The sequence below is a fragment of the Dunckerocampus dactyliophorus genome, chromosome 16 (genome assembly GCF_027744805.1).
Source record: "Dunckerocampus dactyliophorus isolate RoL2022-P2 chromosome 16, RoL_Ddac_1.1, whole genome shotgun sequence".
Lineage (NCBI taxonomy): Eukaryota > Metazoa > Chordata > Actinopteri > Syngnathiformes > Syngnathidae > Dunckerocampus > Dunckerocampus dactyliophorus.
This window is the reverse complement of record NC_072834.1, coordinates 22,072,033-22,094,382: the sequence shown is the minus strand read 5'-3', so window position 1 is coordinate 22,094,382 and position 22,350 is coordinate 22,072,033. Positions and strand designations below refer to the sequence as shown.

Here is a 22,350-nt window from a genome sequence, read left to right as displayed (position 1 = left end):
AGTCAGGTTTCCCATCAGTCCAGAAGAGGTTTGAGGGGGGAGGAGCCAGCCTGCGTTGCTTAAACTGGCGCTGTGACGCGATTGCATAACTATATTCTACATTTCGAAGTTCGTTTGGCCACTTTCAAAACAACGTGCAATTATGTACGCAACATCCTCCAAACTTGCCATTTGTGTATTCTTAATTCCCCCTTCTGTCGTCTTCTACGTATGTTTACATGCACACCCAAGGCCACGTGCAACTATACGGTTACTGTCCATCTATCTTCATATTTGATGTAATTAACAGATGTTATAAGAAATAAGAAAAACAAAATGTTTTTCATTTGTTGCTTTTGGCAAATGAACTGAAAAAAGGGCGGTTGAGACATTGAATTCACAAGGGAGCATGCGTCGCTAACGCTCGTGCATATTTTGTATTTCCGCGTATGTGTTGCTGCTTTCAAAACAACGTGTAATTGTGTCAGCAAAAGCCTCCAAACTTGCCATTTAGTGAATTCGTAAGTCTCCCGGTCCTCCTGTCTCCTTGTTCAACGTTTACCGGCACACCCAAGTCCACTTAAAACTACTTCCGGGTGACTCGGCGTCCCAAATGGAATCGCAAAAATCAACACAGTACACGCTTATTATCCATTATTGAATTAATAGGTGTATAATACCTTTTTTTGCTTTAGTTTCAAAAACGAATTATGTAAAAACGCATCGTTATGCGTTTTTTAGTAGAAATATTTACTAAGTAATTGTTGCAATGAATGTTGTGCTTTTGGAAATCCTCCAAATAAACGAAATGATATAATAACTCAACATAGAGCACAACTTTTGATTCAAAATGTAAAATAAACAACCAGTAGTCCATCTCAACAGGTTCCCGATGTTTTATTCCTTTAGTCGGTGCAAATGATTTGACTTGTTACTGGATGAATAAATGGAAACTTGGAAAAAGACCCGTCTAACTTCTGGTTTACTGCCTTTGTTTGGGTTGTACTGTGATTGCATTCATCAGGAAAAAAGCAGCACATTTCATCTTCAAAGTCACTGTTTTGCCCGTTATCATATCATCGTGAGAAAGCTCTGGAACGGGTCGGCCTCGGGCAACACCCACCCCTACACCCCCCACCCACACACACTCACTCATCATGTGAAACGTCTCTCTTGTGTAAAAGCTTTTCAGGGCTTGGAGGAATTAGATTAAATCGTAAAGTGCTTTCCTCTGGAGATCGATGCCGAGGTGTAATGTAGTCCAATCACGGCCCAACACACACTTAACTTATTTTGTACTTATTTTGTCGACCAAAATTATAGTAATGAACTAATAGTATTACCTTCTCCTTCGCTGCTTTTTGTCATAGACTCATAGACTAGAGGTGGGAATCACAACGTGACACGATATATAAATTATACCTTTATTATATTATTCTAAATATTTATATTGTATTGTAATAAACTGTGATGCATTGACAGTATCAATTGTATATACTGTAGATACTGTATCATGAAATATCACAGTGCAGCAGTGGTCCCCACTTATTTTGTGTCACAAAAGAATTAGCTGATGGGAAACGGTAGTATTTTTTCTTTGATAACAAATTTGATTAAAAAAAAACAACATTAAATTAAAATAAAATGACAAAAATAAAATAACATGCAAAAATTAAATGAAAACATAAAACAAAATGGGAAAAAATTAAGTGAGATAGAACAAAATTAAATTTAAAAAATCAATAAACATGAAACAAAATGAAAAAACAAAATAAAATGAAATAGAATGGAAAAATAACATGATCAAACATTTAAATACAATAAAATCGAACAGTAAAATACAGTGTAATAAAATTAAATAAAAAAACATAAAATGGACAAAATTATGTTAAAAAAAATAAATAAAATGAAAAAAATTAATTAAATGGAAAAATAACATGGAAAGAAAAAACAAAATACAATAAAATGGAACAATAAAATACAGTGAAATAAAATTCAATAAAAAAAAATAAAATGAAAAATTAAAATAAAATGAAACAATAAAATTGAAAAAAAATAACAGAAAATAAAATTAAATGAAAAAATAAAATTAAACACAATACAGTGAAATAAAATGAAATAAAAAAAGAAAAGAAAGAAATATAAAACATAAATATACAATACAATAAAAGGGAACAAAATGAATGAAATGAACAGAATGGTGGTATGTGTGCTGAGCACATCCAACTACTTGTCTGGAATCAAAACCGAACTGAATTATTTATTTTAGATGTGCCAAATGTTATATACCAATAATTCCGATTTTTTTTCATTTCACACATAAAACCAAGTAGAATTGGTATGAAACGTGACTTGCCAAGAGCTAAAAGTTCTGATTATGTTAGTTGTAACACAACACCGTAAGGAAAACCAGATCTTCCCTGTGTTTTTCGTCTCTTCACTACTCGCTAAAAGTGCACCTTCACTTAAATAAGCAAAGATGCACACGTTTGCTAACCAATCAATTTCCAGTCCAAGAAGTCTGCATCATCAAAAATGTCAGAAAGCAGAGCTTACAGTAGACGCATGACGTCTTAATTGAAAATAAAGTGCTCATAATTGCACGGCCGCCCGGCCCTCCCTCTACCTCTCTTTTATTTACCACCATCCTCCTTTGTAAATGTCAACACATTAATGCTCGGGGGTCATCAATTGGAGGTTTTGATGCCAGTCTGGCTCCTTCAAAGGTGTTCTTTGCTCAGCATTGCTGCTTTTATTCACTGGGCGGACGTGAGCGTGTGGAACGAAAAGCTGCAAATGAGCAAAAAGTAAGGAATTTGTCTCGTTTGAATAACGTGTGTGATGTCTTGCTGTTTGCATTTGAGGAGGCGAGTGAATAGTTGGTAAATCTGCATGGAGCCTGTCTGGCTGTTTCACTGCGGGTGGACCGTGCCAGTCATGGTGAGAACATCCAGACAGTCACTCACGCTCAGACTGAACTGACGGAGGTAAATGTATTTGCTAGCACTTGATCTGCTGAGTGCATGGAATAAATCCAATTGAAAGTAAGTACTGTGGAGACAAGGACGCGTTACATTGACACTCAGCACCAATAACATGCTGTTCACTTATGGATGCATGCTATTTGAAATACTTAATAATGCATTTGCACAAATATCAGGTACAGCTGTACAAACTAATGAGCTTTGCAAAAAACGCTCAATTTGAGACGTATCCTTTTAAAAATACATTCATTATTGTGGTTGCAGTTTGCAATGTGGGTCCTTAGCAGTGCAGTAGTTGACGTAGCCCCCTCCCCGAGCTCAATAGAAGTCAATATCCCATTCACTATCGACCTGTGATTGACGGGTGATCAATCCAGGGTGTGTCCCGGTGTGAGGCTGCACCGCAACACGCTGAAATGTATTCTTCAAATAAATGCTTTGGAGCAATTAGCGAAGTTGCAGCAAGCACTGGGGCTTTTTCTGATATGTCTTTTATATTTAATACAGAATACGTGTACAAATAATCCCGTCTCAGGAGTAATTAGAGCGTTTCTGTATGATTTCTTCTTACTGCTTTGCTCTGGGGGACCCTCACTGTTAGCCCACCCGAGCATACTGGTCAACCCTCCAGTTTTCCTCAAGGAACTCCCGTACTTTGCCCTTCTTTCTTGGTTCCTTCGTGTTTTAATAGTTCCCCGTATTTCATTTTTCACGAACAAAAAATTCATGGAAAATTCTGGTCATTCCATCAAAATGTCCCTGATTTTCCAGAAATTTTCAAATAGTTTAATAGTCCCCTGTATTTTAACTTTCTTGAAAAAAAATAATGGAAAATTCCGGTCTTTGCACCAAAATTTTTTCCCTTATTTTCTGGAAATGGTCCCTTATTTTCAAATAGTTTAATAGTTTCCTGTATTTTAATTTTCACGAAAATAAATCATGAAAAATTCTGGTCTTTCCACCAAAATGTCCCTGATTTTCCGGAAATGTTCCCTTAACTGCCATTCCGATTGCAGACTGGGCGTGGCTGGCATATACTGTACATATACACGGTCGCTCCCCGACAAACTGGGGCCAAAATGACCCCCACTGCATCACAAAAAGGGGCACCGCGAGGAAAAAAGTCACGTTGCCCGCCCCACACCCGGGCAGCTGTGGTCAGCACATCTCTCGGACTTAACTGACCCCTTAAAAGCTATTTTTATACTGTTTGACTTTAACCTGAATTTAGTTTGATGCATGTTTTGGACTAATATGAATATAGGGGAAACAACTTGTTCAATAAATTGTTTTAGTGCAAAATAAATTAGGGTTGGGCTTGAACAGGCACCCTCTGCTTTGGAAGGCGGCAGCTGTACCATTACACCAATGGCAATCATTGTGGCAAGGAGGCCAGTGTCAGATTACTGTTTTTTCCCCCTCCCCTGCCTCGGGCTACTTTGCATTTGCAGGCAATAAGCCCCCTTAAGCAAAAAATAGGGTCCTGCATTGACTGTGGGGTCCTATGCACAGCTCGTGTTCTGCTTGTAGGGAGGGGCGGCTTGGTACGTTTTTATTTTTTATTTTTTTTGTCCTAAGGTGCTGCCTGGCAACAAGTGCTCATGGTTCATCATCATTTGTCATATAAAAATGCCATTAGTGACGTTGCACACATAATGCGCCACTAAACTGATCAGCTGTTTTTTTTTTAGAACTGATTTATGGTTGGTCTCCACCCACTAGTAGTAATGCACAGTAGTGTAGTCTACACACACAAACACACACACGCACATGCACAGGCAGCAAGGGAGCTGCAGCACTTCTGTCAAGCAGAATGCGAGCAGGGAGGCTGAGCTGATCAGACCTCAATGAAGTCATGCATCGATCCCACGCAAACACTTGCACTGATAACCATGCAGACAGCGCCGGCACACAGTACGTGTGCTGCTTGGCTTCCTTCTCTCTCAGTGCCCTCATCAAGTTAGCTTGATTGAGGATTTTCTCCTCCCTTGTGTGTTCAGCAACGGCCTCCCTCCTCACCCACAATGCACACACACACACACACACACACACACACACGCACGCACACGCTGTCTGCTGAGGCACACTCCCCATATGTGACTGCCTGAACTCCACACTGCATGAGGCGACTGCAACTCTGGTTTCTTGTTATTCTTCATTTTTGAAGGTAAGAGCACGCTCCTTACACCGCAGACGCCCCCGCCCAGGTATTATGAGACGATTACTACCACCGTGCGTGATTGCAGCTGCATCAGCAACATCTGCAGTGGCTCACAATGCAAGCCACATGGTCCTCTGCGTTGTGGAGGGGCGTGTAGTGATGCTGCGTTGCATTTGCTGTGTTTGAGCGTGCGTTTATTTGGTGTGTGATTGTCGTAGTCTGTCCACTATCGGGCTGTAGTGTGTGTTCAGTTGATTTCTAGTGCTGCTGCTTTTTGGTGGGAGGCAACTAGAATACTACACTGCTGTATAAATTCATTTAAAGGAGCCTCGTCCGACATTACCAACTTTTCAAACTTATGTACGTGTATGTTTAAATTGTTGCCCTCTTGTTTCACATGACGTGGAAGTGCCATATCATGAGTTGGGGGGTTTTCATGTTATCCCGGGTTTCATTTTTATGCCGCTTCTTAATCTCATGAATCGTCTGGCCATGAAAATTTGCAAAGCGGGCACTACTCAGTACAGTTTGTCCCAAGTTTCCTGAAAATTGCAGCCAGAAAGTGTTTTTATCGAATGCAAGAATTGCGTATCTACACCGGAGTAAGGCAGCAAATGGACGTTTTTTGTTGTTGCTGTTTTCAGGGGAGCTAGAGACCTACCTCACGATCAAAGCACAGTTTGACTCCGGATTCTTCAACATTCATTCAGTTACATCAAATATCCAACCTGGCCGATCACAGCAGAGTAGGCGTAGTTGCGGAGGAGGTTTGAGGAAGCCGAGCATGTCGGCCAAGAGGAGAAGAATGCAGATCTACCCTGCACGCAACTTGACACTTATGGAGTAAACCTTACTATCGTGCCCCATCGGGGTCCAATATCATTTCAAAAACCCCTGAAATGAGCAGGATAGGACCTCTTAAAGAATACCCTTATTATTATAGTTGCAGTTTCTAGTCTTGCCTCTCACTCAGTGAACAGTTAAGTATAGAAAGTAGCATTCTAGAACACTGAAAGATGAGTTCTACACCAATACAAACTACAACTAGATGAAGCAATTTTGAAATGTAGACATATCCCCGGAACGTGACGAAATCTACTCAACGACTGAGAATCGAACCATCATTTTGGGACGACGTCTGTACGACCTGAGCCATGCCAGTGTGCTCTGAAAAAGCAGAACGTTACATGAAATGTCATAAAAACAGGAAGCAATTCCACCAATTGTCCATTCATTTTCAATGGGAGAAATGGCCCGGAAAATTTTCAATGATGGAAAATGTGGGAATTTGTAGAAAAGTCCTGACAGACAGCCCACATGTCCTCAGTGAGCTAACATTTTGATGTTGAAGCAGTTAGCGGACAACAAACGGCAGAATTTGAAATGCTGGAATGTCAAAATGTTAAAATATATAAATATGTTGAAGTAGTGAGGACTGAGGATTGAACCAGCAAACATCGGGTTGGGAGACAACCAATTTACTTCCTGAACCTCCATTTGTCCCACGACATGTAAAGACATAAACTGTTTATATAATATACATAGAATATATATATAATTTATCAAGAAAAAAAATCTGCAGGAATTTTACAAAAATAGTAAAAGTTAAAATACAAAAACAAGTTGTACTCTAAAGAGAAAAAGTCACAATTTTACAAGAATAATGTTGTATTAAAAAGACAAATGTCATTTTAGAAGCATAAAGTTAAAATGTAAAAAATATTATAAAAAGATGGTATTTTTTAAAAGTCGGAATATTATAAAAAACAACAAAAAAGGGATAAAGTTGTAATTTTTGGAAAATTAGGTTATGGAAAAGTTATAATATTACGGGAATAAAGTAAAAATATTATAGGAATACATTTTTTAATTACGAGAAGAAAATTTACAAAAAGAAAATTTAATTAGTTGGAAAAAAACTGTTGTAATTTAGTATAACGTCAAAGTATTATGAGAAAAAGTCATATTCTAACTAGAAAAAAAGTCGAAATTTTACAAGAACAAACTTGTAATATTATGAGGAAAAGTAATGTAATTTTAGTAGCGTAGAGTTGAAATATTAAAAAAAAGTTATTTAAAAAAAAGTCGTAATATGATGAGAAAGAAACAAAACAAAATAAAGTTGTAATTTTTAGAAAATTTGGTGGGGGAAAAGTTAAAACATGAGAATACAAAAAGAACATTTATGAAGAATATTTAAGAAGAAAGTTGAAATATTTGGAAAATTTTAAAAACAACAGCAAAAATGGGGGGAAAAAGAGCAAAAGAGAGAAGTTGATGCTAATACGCTTTTTCGCCTATCCTACATTGCTAAGATGCACTTTTTTCTTGAAATATACGTAACTTCTTAGCTTAACGACATGTGTTGCTTTACAAAATATCAAAGTGGCAAAGTTTCACTTTTTCATTTTTCACTGTGTGTCCCTCGGCGGAAAAAGTTTGGCCATCCCCGCTGTAGGATGAGCCGAATGTTACAGTTATGCAAAATACAAAACTATTTTCCACCAGTAGGGGGCCCCAAACAAATTGGTCATTCATTTTCAATTGGAAAATTGCTACAGAAAATATGAAATTACAGCAATAGTGTGATTTTTTTTCCTGTTAAATAGCCAACGTGTCCTGAACGAGCGGAACATGTTGACGTTGGATTGGCTGGAATCGAATTTGGGCGGAGTTCGCAGACAACAAATAAGGTGGAATAAGAAGAAGTAGCGGTATATGAATGGATGAAAAAGCGTTGAAAAAGCATTGAGAGCATTACTACCTTTCTCCTAAGATTTCTGGGGTACAGCTGTTGAATCGGGTCTCACGAGAGATGCGCCTAATGAAGCATAAACCCATCCCTGTCTGTCTGCAGTGTCACCTCCTACAGAGTGTGATGTGGATGGGCTCCCCAGTGGTTACGGATCCAGGGACTCCATCCTCACACCTGGTGAAAAAAAAGACTGGAAAAGGCGAAGGCGTGGCCGCAAGAGCAGGTTTGTGCAGCTGCAACGGCACCTGTCCTTGTTTGCATGTTATTGAGCATGACTGTGCTCTTTCAGATGACAAATGGGTTTGATATTGTTGCCTCCATGTTGTGTGTCAGCAGTGCGGTGTGGCCTGTGTGGTGTATAATGCCTTGTGTGTAGTTTGTGCACATGTGCGTGCGTGACACATTTGTGTTTTCCGGGGTGTTTCAGCCGCAGCAGCTGGGATCCGGGCCACGACAGCACGGACGTCGTCAGAACAAAACAGCCGCCCACATTTGAAGTGAGCGGAGGTGCGGCCATGCGCTGCTCCACCCTACTCGCCATCCTCACCGGGGTGCTTTTGTACCTGGTGCTGGGCGCCGTGGTGTTCCGGGCCTTGGAGGCGCAGCGAGAAGAAGGCAAGCACATGCAGCTGCAGGGCACGTGTCGCGACTTTCTGATGAACTTCACTTGCGTCAGCCCCGACAACCTGCAAGCTCTCATAGAGGTACGGCAGGTGTTCTCACCTTGTTCACATTTCTGCACTTTTCTTTGTGGCACATCAAGTAAAGTGCAAAGTATGGAAATCTGGACTAATACAATCCGCAAAATTATACTCCACAGTGATTTATAGTCCAGAAAATACGGTATTTACAACCCAAAGGCAAAATTTGGAAATAATTCCAGATTACGGACATAGCGAGCTCGCAAGCTTGTTTTTGTGCGGAACACGACGTCATCACTCGTGCACTGATATAAAAACTACAGATGCACGATATCTTTTTTTTTTCAAACCGGTACATACAACTTTCTGCTTCTCAAGACCAATATGGTACCGATAACCGCTAACTTTTTTTATACCTAAACCTTTTTTTATTGAGATTTAACACCTGTAGGTAAGAAGGACTGGAACAAATTAGGATTTGACAAACCGTACCTGTTGGTTTGTCCTAATCAAATACCATGGCATTACTACTACCACCTCACTACTACCAGAAGAACCGCAGTGTAGAGTGGGAGGAGCCACCTGGCGCAGCCCAGCAAGGTGCACTGTATTCGGGCACATGCTCTGAGCCTTCGGTGTGGCGCCATGGAGGTTGATGGCAAACCTTTTGCCCTTTTCACACACAGTGGCGCCGGCACTTCAGGTGGCTGATCAGGTTTTTTGAGTGCGCAAATTTTTTTTTGCCCTCATCGCGGAGCATTTGTACAATTTGCAGGCGAAGTGTCTTCCTCGAAAAGTGTTTGTTTACAAGTCAAAGATTGGAATCTTTGAGGATTGGATTGGATTAAGACAACGTTTACAGACATAGGTCAAACCTTAAAAGACAGGTGGAGGAAAAAAAGACATTTCAAAGACTGCGTACAGAGGACAGCATCTGTGCCTTCAGGAAAGATCTAGAAGAACAAAGCTGGGAGAGGGTCTACAGTGCAACAGATGTGGATGAAGCATATGACAGCTTCCTTGGTACTTATATGGAGCTCTACGATAAGAACTGTCCCTGGCAAGAAAAGTCCAAGAAGCAAAAGAAAAACAAGCAGCCATGGATGACAAAAGGACTAAAAAACGCCTGTAAGAAGAAGAACACTTTATACAGGACATTCATCATCCAACAAACTACAGTTCAACGATTATTCTGTAAATATCGGACCGAAACTGGAAGAAGAAATTCCAAAACAAGACACAATGGATGACTGGAAAGATATTATTGACACGAATCTGAATTCAATGTTTCTCACTGCTGTAACCAAAAAGGAGATCACTGATATTGTTAAACATTTTAAGGCAAGACATCAACTGATGGTCATGGAATCGAAATGGAAACAATTAAGAGGGTCATCAATGAGATCGCAGACCCGTTAACATATATCAGTATCTTATCTTTTCAGACTGGAATATTTCCAAGCAAAATGAAAACAGCCAAGGTGGTTCCAATTTTTAAAAAAGGAGACAAACATCAATTTACTAAATATCGACCAGTTTTCTTGTTACCTCAATTCTCTAAAATTGTGGAGAAGTTGTTTAATAATAGGTTGGACAAATTTATTAATAAGAATGAATTATTTGCAAGCAGTCAATATGGTTACAGAGCCAACATTTCAACTTCTATGGCACTAATCGATATCACGGAGGAAATCACTACTGCTATAGACAATAGAAGATGTGCAGCAGCTGTATTCATGGATCTGACAAATTAACCATACAATATCGATACAATTAACCACAATATCTTATTTTCAAAATTAGAAAGGTACGGAATTAGAGGATTAGTTTTGAATTGGGTTAAAAGTTATCTAGCAAAGAGGAAACAATTTGTAAAGCTAGGAGAATATACATCTGGGAGTTTATACACCACGTGTGGAGTACCCCAGGGGTCCATACTGGGACCAAAACTGTTCAATTTGTATATAAACGACATTTGTAAAGTGACAAAGGACAAAGTTGGTCTTATTTGCGGATGATACCACTGCCTTTTGTTCTGGCGACAGCACACATGAACTCATTAAAAAGGTCAAGGATGAAAAGGTCATATTAGAGTCATGGTTTGACAGGAACAGATTATCATTGAACTTAAGTAAAACCAAAATAATGCTATTTGGAAATAGCAGAAAGGATATGTACGACCAAATACAAATTAACGGAGTGGACATTGAAATAGTAGAAGAATATAAATTCCTGGGGGTCATAATAGACGAAAAAATGAGTTGGAAATCTCATATTAAAAATATACAACAAAAGGTGGCGAGAAATATATCTATATTGAATAAAGCAAAATATGTTCTTGATCAAAAATCACTCCGCACCTGTACTGTTCCTTAGTATTAGCATATTTAATGTATTGTGTGATATTATTGGGTAATAATTACAAAAGCAATCTTCACTCACTCACTGTACTACAAAAAAGATGGTGAGGATCGTTCATAATGCCAAGTATAGACAACACACAAACCCTCTATTTTTAAAATCACACATACTGTATTAACATTTGCAGATTTAGTCATCATCTTTTATGTATTAGTATCCTGATTATCACAGAAAACATGACATGGAATGCAGGAAGTGAATAACAAGTGTTGTATTAGATGTGGAATGGATGGGGTTTAGGATTAAATAAGCTATGCCTCTTCCTACTCCTTTTGGACACGTGGAACCGTGAAAGAATGATTCATGAGATGTATTCCATTGGAACCTTCATGTTCAAATAAACTAAACCAAACCAAACCAAACCAAACAAGTGAGGTCATGGGAAATTACGACAGCCTGTTAATGTCACAGGCAGGAGAAAAAAGGAGCACTTGATTTGCTCACCTGCACAGTACAGGTTATCTCGCCTCACTGGAGCATTTTTTTAAATGATTGGTTATCGGAGCTATTTTTAACGTTATGGGACATCATAATTCCCTCATAATTATAATAATTATTATAATTATTAGTCTGATAATTATCATGCACCCCTAATAAAAACCGATACCGATATCTTATTTTAGTGCCAATGTCTGACAATAGCATTGGTCAGCCAATATTATTGGATATCCCTATACAGTCGTCCTTCGGCACTTTGCGGTTCAAATTTCATGCCTTCAAAAAAAAACCCAATAAACTCTCCCAATACTAGCATGTAAGTCTATGTTGTGTCTTATTTATGTCTAGTATGTCTTATTTTCTGTTATTATGTCTACTGTATTGGGCAATACAAGTGTAAAGGTTACTATAGGGCTGTTATTCCATGTCTAGAGGGCTCTAATAATGTTAAAAAGCGTATATAGAAGATTGTAAACAGTTTTTTTATGTTCTAACTACGAACATATTCCATTTATAAAGAACCAATTAACTGTTATAAACGAGGATTGACTGTATACTGTATATGAGAGCGTTAACTAATTTATTATAATGCAATAACACAATACAATAACTAATTTATATAAGTACAGAGTAGCTTCCCACACAGCCACACAGATTCTGACACTCTCTTATAACCTTATTCTTACCTGAACACATCGACAGCAGCACAATTCCAACACTAGATGTGTACCTACAACCTACAAACACGTCTCTATTCTCCTCGTTGTAGCAACAACACTTCCTCATTTTCTCAGCAGTGGCGCGAGGTGTATTCATGGTCACTCCAAAATCCGACCATCAAAACAACATATTTATTTGGTCTAAATAAAGAGAAAGACAAAAAAAACAACAACGATTAAATATTCTTATCACTCACTTTGTAATTCTTAATGAAGAAGTACAATTTGTTGCGTTTATGTATGCTCCCAGAAAACACACTCAAATGAACTTCACTCTAACGACGTGGTTTCTTTGAACGCAACCCATCATTGCTCAGTTTAATGTGTGATTCAAATGTTATGCTACTACGTATTACAGACAGTAGTGTTGGGCAAATGAATTTATAGACATGTGTGGTGTGTCTTTTAGCTTGATTTAAAATTTCAGGTGATTTGGAGCTGTTAATACATACAAATGTATAAAACCCTGACCTATTGTTCTGGAAATAAAGTTTATAGCAGTTAGTTGGTTCCCAGACCCATTCACACTAAATACATTTCTACGATATGGGATGCAATATTAATAAATTGAATATTTTTGTAGTTAGAGCATAGAAAACCTGTTTATGACTGTCTAAATATGGTTTTTAACATTATTGGAGCTCTGTGGACATGAAATAACACCCCTTTAGGCACCTTTACACTCCGATTGCTCATTGTTTACACCACATTGCAACTGTTATGCGGAAGGGACTCGAGACAGCCGCTATAGCAAGCTAGCAAACTAACCAGTTAGTGTTGAATTTATTTCCTGTAAACGTAAAAAGCCAAAAACATAACACTTCCACACGGGATGGGAGGAATCTTTTTTTCGAATCTGATGTAAGCTAATGTCTCAATGTTTTGTGTCACTGCTGCCGGCTAGTGACCCGAAGACCACATTACTTGTCTACCATGAAACAGCCATCATTTATTAATTCATTAATTTCTGAAAAAACGCGATATAGCGAGGGAGCGATAATTGAACCGAGATATTGCGAGGCACAACTGTACAGTAAAAATGGGCACATTGCAAATCATAGTTCATTTCATTCATTTGAAAACGTTTTAGACTAGAAGTGTTTCAACATATCTGACGATATGAATCAACATAATTTGTAGATTGAAAACACAATTTGACACATTACTTACAGCGTATGACTGATAGATATAGATAGATACTTTATTCATCTCCAAGAGAAATTCACATTTCCAGCAGCTCTGCAAAAATGTCATAATAAACTTAATCGATCACAAAATAAAACAACCAAGGCAAGACAGGAGGGATAAGAAAAATAAGAAAATATAATAAGAATAAATAAATACAGAACAGATCATGTCAAATTTGCAGGCAATAACACATAATAAATAATAATAATACATAATAATAATACTTAATAAGGTAATAAGTCCAGTCCTGTGTGTGTTTTTATCGCTCCCCGTGTTGTGTTGAAAAGCCGCATGGCGTGGGGTAGGAATGATCTGCTCAGTCTTTCATTGGAGCAGGACAGTGATAGTAATCCGCCAGCAAAACGGCTCTTCTGTCGGGAGATGAAGCTGTGCATTGGATGATGCTGGTTGTCCATGATGGAAGGGAGCCTCCTCAGTGTCCTTTGCTCTGCCACAGATGTCAGGCTGTCCAGCTCAGTGCCAGCGACAGAGCCTGCCTTCTGGTGAGGTACAAACAGTACACTTTGTACTGTTATTGTACTAAGTATGGCGCAGCGCAGTAACGATGTGCTGTCAGCGGAATTATGTACTGTATGCAAGGCCGTGTAAAGAGTGTCGTGTAAAGTGATCCGTCATGAGGAAGCGGAATGTTATGGGCCAACTTGTGGTCCAACATGCACTTTGTCATTTATGCTACTGTCATTATTGTATCAGCTTGCAAAGTCATCTGCAGCAGCACTTAAGTACTGAAGTGAGTCCGGTCCAACAAGGTTGGACAAAGATGTACACATCAAGTGATTTCTTTGACTTCAGAAATGAAGCCGTCCACCTCACAAGTGAGCCGGGCAGCCGCTGAAGTCATTCCTCAGTTATTCTGTGCATTGTGGGGTTGGGTTTCAGCAAACAGTGTCAGCTGAGGTTTCAACAGGTCTTCTCGTCTTTGAGTAACGTGAGAAGTGTCATGCCATTGCATGTGTAGAGCCTGCAAATCCCCCGGCAGTGATTGTGTGGACAGTGCCGTATTCATTCCATTAGATTAGTACATAGTCTTCATCGACGTTAACAGCTATTTTATCACATGATTTCTTTCCAACTGCTCTCTCTAAGACAGGAACGGTTCTGAATATACACACGAGCAGTGACGGTGTGCCAGGAGAACCTCTTCAGCACTTTGCACCATGAGAGTAGAGTCAGCACAACCGTCAGAATCAATAACACACACTCACACGCTGTAATGAGAAACCCCTTGTTCATTACAAGTAATGATTTCAGAGTATGAGTGTTTCGTCAACTTAGGATGACCATATTTTCATTACAGAAAACCAGGACTCTCAGCCGTATGGATTAAAAAAGCCTTGGTTTTCGTGCATATGATTCGCTTTTTGTCGAGAACCTTTGCTAAAGTATTGCTTTCCTGCACTGTCTTGGCTTTCGTACAACATTGCACAGAACAAACTAGTCCGTTTGCCTTGTAATGTTTTGCTCCGTGAAATCCAGCGCCTAAACCAGGGGTGTCCAAAGTGAGGCCCAGGGGCCATTTGTGATTTTTTTTTGTTTTTATCAGCCCGTGGCACATTCTAAAAATATTATTTAATACGAAAACTACAAAAAAATACAACAGCAAAAATGGAAAAATCAGCAGAAAAAGTTTTACGTCAATAACATTGTAATATTATGTGGAAAAATTATATAATTTTAGTAGCAAAAAGTTGAAATATTAAAAAAAAGACTTCTTTTAAACTAACGAAACATAATACAGCCCTAATTAAAAAAAAAAAAATATGAAAATATGAAAAAAAGTTGTACCATAACAAGAAAAAGTCATAGTTTTACGAGAATAACATTCTAATATTATGAGGGGAAATAACGTCATAAAGCATAAAGTTGAAATATTAAAGAAAAACGACAATGTTTAAAGTCGTAATATTAAAAGAACAAAACATAATAAAGTTGTCATTTTTGGAAAATTAGGCCTGGGGAAACATTATAATATTAGACACATTAAGTAAAAATATTATAGCCATAATATATATGAAAGTTGAAATAGTGAAAAAATAAAATAAATAAAATAAAATAAATTGAAAAATCAGCAGTAATTTTACAAGAATAATGTCAAAATATTAGGAAAAAGGTTGTAATCTAACAAGAAAAAGATGTAATTTAATGGTTTTAAGAGAATAACATTGTAGTATTATGAGGGGAAATGACGGAATTTTAGTATAGCATAAAGTTGAAATATTCAAGAAAAAAGATGATTTGTTTAAAGTCCTAACATTATGAGAAACAAAACAAAATAAAGTTGTAATTTCTGGAAAATTACATTGGTGGAAAAAGTTATATAACGGGCATAAAGTCAAAATATGACAAAAAGAACATTTAAGAAGATTGTGTAAATGGAAAGTTGAAACATTTGGGAAAAAAATAGATGGGGGTTAAAAAATAGCAAAGAGCAAAGCTGATACTAATAATAGGCTCTTTCACCTACACCACAAAGCTGAGATGCAGTTTTTCCTTGAAATATATCTAACTTTTTAGCACGTGTCGACATGTGTTGCTTCACAAAATATATGAGTGGCCCGTGCATCCTTTCATTTTTCAGTATATGGCCCTCAGTGGAAAAAATGTGGACACCCCTAGCCTAAACAAAGCACGCTACGCATTGCTGAATAACCGTCCGTGCATTTTTTCATTAAGAGCAATTTCTAAATAACCCGCCAAGGGACCAAAGTGAGTTGCGAGTGCCAGCAATTTGATAAAAAAAGGTGAGAAACGTCATTGGGAAGCCCGCATCAACAATAAGTTCCATCCATGCCTCATTTATAATCATTTTGCATTGTTTTCTGCATGTAAAACTGTCATTGTTCTCTATGAAATATATTTTGTTAATATTTTGGATGTCTAGAACAGATTGATTGGATTTATATTATCTCCTATGAGAAAAATTGCCTCCATTTTCATGTTTTGGTTTTGGTCTGACCTTTTGGAACAAATTCATAACAAAAGCTAAGGTTACAAAATACTGCCTATAACCAAACACAAATTCGACAGGAAGAACGTTCAGAAATGTTTAAAAAAATGGCATGAAAACGATTCTAAAAACGGCTCACTTGTTAAGTTGTGGAAGGTAACCACTATTTTCGGGAAAAATGTGCCCTCTAAAGCAGCAAGAACTTGGGAATTTTGCATGACGTCACCAATTTTACGAGACTTCGAATTGGCGAATCGGAGGATTAACTCCGTGCATACGCTTTGCTTTTACTTTGGCTTTTTGGGAACCCTTAATTCAAACACGGCAGCCTCCCAGGTATCACGTCACATGCAAAGAGAACGTTTGGTCACCCAAAACATATAATTAGGTCAGGCATTGCCTTTATTTCTGTTCATTTACTCAGAATGGAACATAAACATAATGAATTTCTGTTTTCTTGTACTAAATTCTACCATCATTCCATCCCAGGAGGTGGCAGAGGCCATTGGCGCAGGTGTGGATCCCAACAGTAACGCCACATACGTCAGCCAGTGGGATCTAGCCAGTGCCTTTTTTTTCTCCGGAACCATCATCACAACCATCGGTGGGTACGCTAGTACAACTTGTACGCGCATCCTGCGTGGCTACACTTTCTTCGCTCTGATTCTGCAGGTTTTGGAAACATCTCCCCCAAGACGGAAGGTGGTCAGTTGTTCTGTATTTTCTACGCCTTGGTTGGAATTCCACTGTTTGGTATCCTGCTTGCTGGAGTTGGAGACCATCTAGGTACCGGGTTGAGGAAAACGGTGGCCAAAATAGAAACTCTGTTCCTGGTTAGAGTTCCAAACATAGCTCGGCTAATGTTGTGTGTTGGCTTTCCTTGACGCGCCAGTGTTACTGTGGTTTCCTCTCTACTTACAGAAATGGCGTGTTAGTCCCACCATTGTGCGTGTGATCTCAGCCGTCTTGTCCATCCTGCTGGGGTGCCTGCTGTTTGTTGCAGTGCCCATCCTGGTTTTCCAAAAGGTAGAAGGCTGGACCATGCTGGAGTCTGCGTACTTTGTAGTCATCACCCTGACCACAGTGGGGTTTGGTGACTATGTTGCAGGTAAACTCCAGTCCCGTAGATGGCAGTAATGAGCATTACACAGTACAGTGGAATCTTGGTTGAGCATGGTCATTAATCCGTTCCACAGGTTCCGACTTTAACCGACTCGTACTCTAACCGAACGCATTTTTCCCAAAAGAGAAAATGTAACTCCAATGAATCCGTTCCAGAAAGTCCAAAACATTAACACGAGTTTTACAATTACAGTGGAGCCTCAATTAGTGTGTTTTAACGGTTAACATAAAAAATGTACCCCCAAATTTTGTTTGCGTACATTTTCTGGTTAGCGTACAATCTGGCACACATCTTGTCGTGTTTAATAATACACTACATGAGTGCAACTGTGTTCTTAATGTGTTTTTGTCACAAAACATCCGTGTTAGCAGCCTATTAGCTTGCTAATACAGTAGAAGCTCGGTTAGCATGGTTTTCAGTCAAATATTTACACTAAAATGTTGCCTTGGTGTGCGTACATTTTCCAGTTAGCATACAGTATGCCGACGACTTTTGTTGCAGTTTGTTTTTCCTCCTCTGTCAGCACCTTTTGTTACCATGAAATACCTTTTTCAACATTTTTGCCTTCGTCTCTGCCATCTCTGCCATCTCTGCCATCTCTGCCAGCCATTGTAACCAATGTTTTGTGATAAAAACACATGAAGAACACAATTGGACTCACGCAGTGTATTAATAACATAACAAGATGCCCGCCATATTGTGTGCTAACCAGAAGAGGTTGGCGTACATTTTTGACATTAACCAAAAAACATGCTAACCGGGGCGTATGCTAATCGAGGTTCCACCGTACAATAGGCTTCTAATAAAAACACATTAAGAACGCAGTTGGACTCACTAACTCACTAATTAATAGCATGACATGACATGTGCCATATTGTATGCTAACCGGAAAATGAACGCAAACCGAGGCAAAATTTTAGCCGTCAATTTTCCATGTTGACAGAAAACAACGCTAACTGGGGCGTACGCTAACCAAGGTACCACTGTAATTCACTGCAGCTCCCTCTGCTGGATCAGGTTGGTCACAGCCTCGCTTGGCCCCAATGTAAGTGGACTGTAACAGCAAAAAGTGTCAATAAATAAGATAGACTGAATGAGTTTAACGTTTTTTTGCGAAATCCTAACTAACTAGCTGTGATCAAAGCAGGCTGCTTTAGCTGTTAGTTTGCATGTTTTCATCCATCCATTATTGATTGGAGGCTAATGTGCTGGTAAAAATCTTAACAAGTCAGCTATAAACATGCAGGCCTTTCTTTCACTTCGCTCCGATGGTTTTCATTTTCCCAGTAAATTATTCATGATTTTTTTGTATGAGAGATAAAGCATTGATTGTTACAGCTGCTCGATCGGTGCCCTCGGTCTTAAATTTGGACTATGGAAGTGTTGACATTACATACTCATGCTCCTTAAGGGGATTCAGGACTGGAGGGCAGTGACCACTGGTACAAGCCTTTGGTGTGGTTCTGGATCTTGCTGGGTCTTGCCTACTTTGCATCCATCCTGTCAATGATTGGGAACTGGCTTCGAGTTTTATCGAAGAAGACAAGAGCTGAGGTACTTCTTCTCCCTTGCTGTCATTTTTATTACTTCATTGCTGAATGAATCGAAATGAGCTTTCTCCTTTGGGTGGCTGGGCTCTCCCTTAGCGATAAGGTGAGAAGCACTGTCATCTGGGAGAAACTGAGGTGAACCGCTGCTCTGTATTGAGAGCAGCCAGACGAGGTGGCTCGGGCATCTGCCTCCCGGACGCCTCCCTGGGGAGGTGTTCAGGGCACGCCCGAACGGGGAAGACCCAGGACACATTGGAGAGACTATGTCTCTCAACTGGCCTGGGAACGCCTGGAGATCCACCGGGAGCAGCTGGACGAGGTAGCCAGGGAGAGGGAAGTCTGGGCTACCCTGCTCAGGCTGCTACTCCTGCGACCCGACCGATAAGCGGTAGACGGATGGAGGGATGGATGGAATGCTGATTTGATCTTTCTCTACTAGATGGAGGAGCTGCGAGCCCACGCTACGGACTGGACTCAGAACATCCAGAATATGGATTTTCGGATCTCGGGAAAAATTGATGATCCCTTCAGACGGCGTCGGCGAAGACGGCGCCGTGGTGCTCGCAAGCACGGCCATGGGGGCTCAGCTCCCGGAGCCCGTGAGGGGGAAGGGGAGCAAAACGAGAGTGAAACTGATTCAGAATCGTATTCCTCTTACACCTCCTCCAGTGGATCGGAGTCCGGATCGGAGTCAGAAACCACCCAAACAGAGCAGGTGCCTGAAGAAAAGAAGGACCCCCACCTTTCGCAACCTCTGGACTATTTTGGGGAGAACCTGGCCTTCATCGACGAGTCCTCGGATGCTCAGAGTGCTAAACTACACGTTGATCCTCAACTGGATCCAACCCAACCGAGTCCTAAACGCACCCATTCACACAAGCGGAGGCGCCATAGGAAGCCTGTCCCGCGAAGAAGCCCCAAAAGTGACAGAATCAAACGGTCCGGGTCCGGCACCGGCAAACAGGAGCACAACGGAACACCACATCCGGTTCCGAATGTACTGCTGAATCCTCAAGTTTGAGAGAAAATCCACAGTGTTAGCACAGGAAATGACTCAACAAAACTAAGCCCCCTCCGCTGGACAAATAGCGGATTATCTGACAGGAATGATTAATGTAGCAACGTATTTGTGTGAATGAATTGTATATTTGCAGGCACATGGAATGGAAATGTTGCACAAGTGTTGGCCTTTGCAGATGATGATTTTAATTTAGCACGTATGCCTTAATGTAGTGACGGTACTGTTCTGTGTTGCCTTCTATGCTTCTCTTACTGTCTAAGGAATTGCTGCTCTCTGCTGGACTGAGAGAGAATCGTCACATTTGATTATGTATCTCTAATTTAGGCCTGTTAAAAATAACACGTGATCGGAGGTAACCAATTCATTTCATTAATTATTTGAAGGTTTTGAGCGTAATTGAAGCATGTGACAGCAGACGGGGGCACAGTAGCCTCCCCACAGAGTCACACAGAGTCTGGCACTCGTTTATCACTTCATTCTGACCTGAACACATCAACAGCAGTGCATTTCCAACATCATGCAGTGGTGTGAAAAAGTGTTTGCCCCCTTCCTGATTTCTTTTTTTTGCATGTTTTTCCACACTTAAATGTTTCAGATCATCAAACTAATTTAAATGTCAATGACAACACAAAATACAGTTTTTAAATGAAGCTTTTTATTACTAACGGAGGAAAAAAATCTAAACCTACATGTGTGAAAAAGTGATGCCCCCCCCCCACCCCGTTAAAACATAACTTAAGTGAGATTAATTGAGATCTATCAGTGTGGAAAAGGTTATAAAGCCATTTCAAAAGCTTTGGGACTCCAGCCAACCACAGTGAGAGCCATTATCCACAAATGGCGAAAACATGGAACAGTGGAGAACCTTCCCAGAAGTCACCGGCCAACCAAAATGACCCCAAGGGCGCAGCGACGGCTCATCCAAGAGGTCACAAAAGACCCCACAACAACATCCAAAGAACTGCAGGCCTCACTTGCCCCAGTTAAGGTCAGTGTTCATGACTCCACCATAAAAAAGACACTGGGCAAAAACGGCCTGCATTGCAGAGTTCCAAGACCAAAACCACTGCTGAACAAAAAGAACATTAAGGCTCGTCTCAATTTTGCCAGAAAACATCTTGATGATCCCCAAGACCTTTGGGAAAATACTCTGTGGTCTGACGAGACAAAAGTTGAACGTTTTGGAAGGTGTGTGTCCCATTACATCTGGTGTAAAAGTAACGGCGCATATTAGAAAAAGAACATCATACCAACAGTAAAATATGGTGGTGGTAGTGTGATGGTCTGGGGCTGTTTTGCTGCTTCAGGACCTGGAAGACTTGCTGTGATAAATGAACCATGAATTCTGCTGAATGAGAATGTCCGGCCATCTGTTGGTGACCTCAAGCTGAAACCAACTTGGGTTCTGCAGCAGGACAATGATCCAAAACACACCAGCAAGTCCACCTCTGAATGGCTGAAGACTTTGGAGTGGTCTAGTCAAAGTCCTGACCTGAATCCTATTGAGATGCTGTTGCATGACCTTAAAAAGGGCCTTCATGCTGGAAAAGCCTCCAATGTGGCTGAATGACAACAATTCTGCAAAGATGAGTGGGCCAAAATTCCCCCCCAGCGCTGTAAGAGACTCATTGCAAGTTATCACAAACGCTTGATTGCAGTTTTTGCTGCTAAGGGGGACCCAACCAGTTATTAGGTTTAGGGGGCAATCACTTTTTCACACAGGGACATGTAACTTTGGATTTTTTTTCTCCGTTAATAATAAAAGTTTCATTTAAAAAGTGCTTTTTGTGCTCAGATGTGTCACGGACTAAAATTTCAATTTGTTTGATCATCTGAAACATTTAAGTGTGACAAAAATGCGAAAAAAATGCAAACAAATATATAAAATGGTGTCCTGTCATTTATCTTTCTGTTCATAAAACACAGTAAAAAAGGGCATACTTCAGACATTAATTATGATTAATTAATTGGAAAACTGATTAATATGATTACAACTTTTAATCATTTAACAGCCCTAATTTAATTATCATTTAGTCATCCCAGATCATGCAAAAATAAAAATAAAAAAAAAAACAGAAAGGAGAAATGATACCGCTGCTGTTTTGGTACATAATTGCCTGCCAACAAATCTTTGAATAGTCAAACTTGTACTTTTTTTGGTGTTTAACACAACTTTTTATATGATGATGAATGACAATAGCTGCATTTTGATTGACTTGTGCAGTAATCTTACCGGACCACATATACTGTATATATATACTGTATATATAAAATAAAGAAATGAAATGCAAGCACTGTGTTGTCCACTGTTTACTATGTAAACAAAGTGCATGATGACATTGCTGATTCATGTCATCCGGGCTGCGAGTACTGGACCAGTTGAGACTGCAACCATTACAAAT

General features: G+C 39.6%; 1 protein-coding gene across 1 annotated transcript; it reads left to right on the top strand.

Annotated features, from left to right (window-relative positions):
* The first annotated feature begins 7,982 nt into the window (after window positions 1-7,982).
* LOC129169184 (potassium channel subfamily K member 4) lies at window positions 7,983-22,025 on the top strand. The gene is made up of 7 exons (XM_054755343.1): window positions 7,983-8,102; window positions 8,307-8,583; window positions 16,744-16,858; window positions 16,927-17,087; window positions 17,176-17,362; window positions 18,789-18,931; window positions 19,367-22,025. Exons 2-7 carry the CDS (start codon window positions 8,395-8,397, stop codon window positions 19,946-19,948), a joined length of 1,377 nt encoding a protein of 458 aa, XP_054611318.1. The 5' UTR covers window positions 7,983-8,102; window positions 8,307-8,394; the 3' UTR covers window positions 19,949-22,025.
* The last annotated feature ends 325 nt before the right edge of the window (window positions 22,026-22,350 follow it).

What these genes read in the sequence shown, in the direction of transcription:
- LOC129169184 (XM_054755343.1), top strand. Translation starts at nt 8,395, where the DNA reads ATGCGCTGCTCCACCCTACTCGCCATCCTCACCGGGGTGCTTTTGTAC. An exon ending in ACCTGCAAGCTCTCATAGAG is followed by an intron (nt 8,584 to 16,743) that starts GTACGGCAGGTG and finishes ATTCCATCCCAG; the next exon opens with GAGGTGGCAGAGGCCATTGG. An exon ending in AAATAGAAACTCTGTTCCTG is followed by an intron (nt 17,088 to 17,175) that starts GTTAGAGTTCCA and finishes CTCTACTTACAG; the next exon opens with AAATGGCGTGTTAGTCCCAC.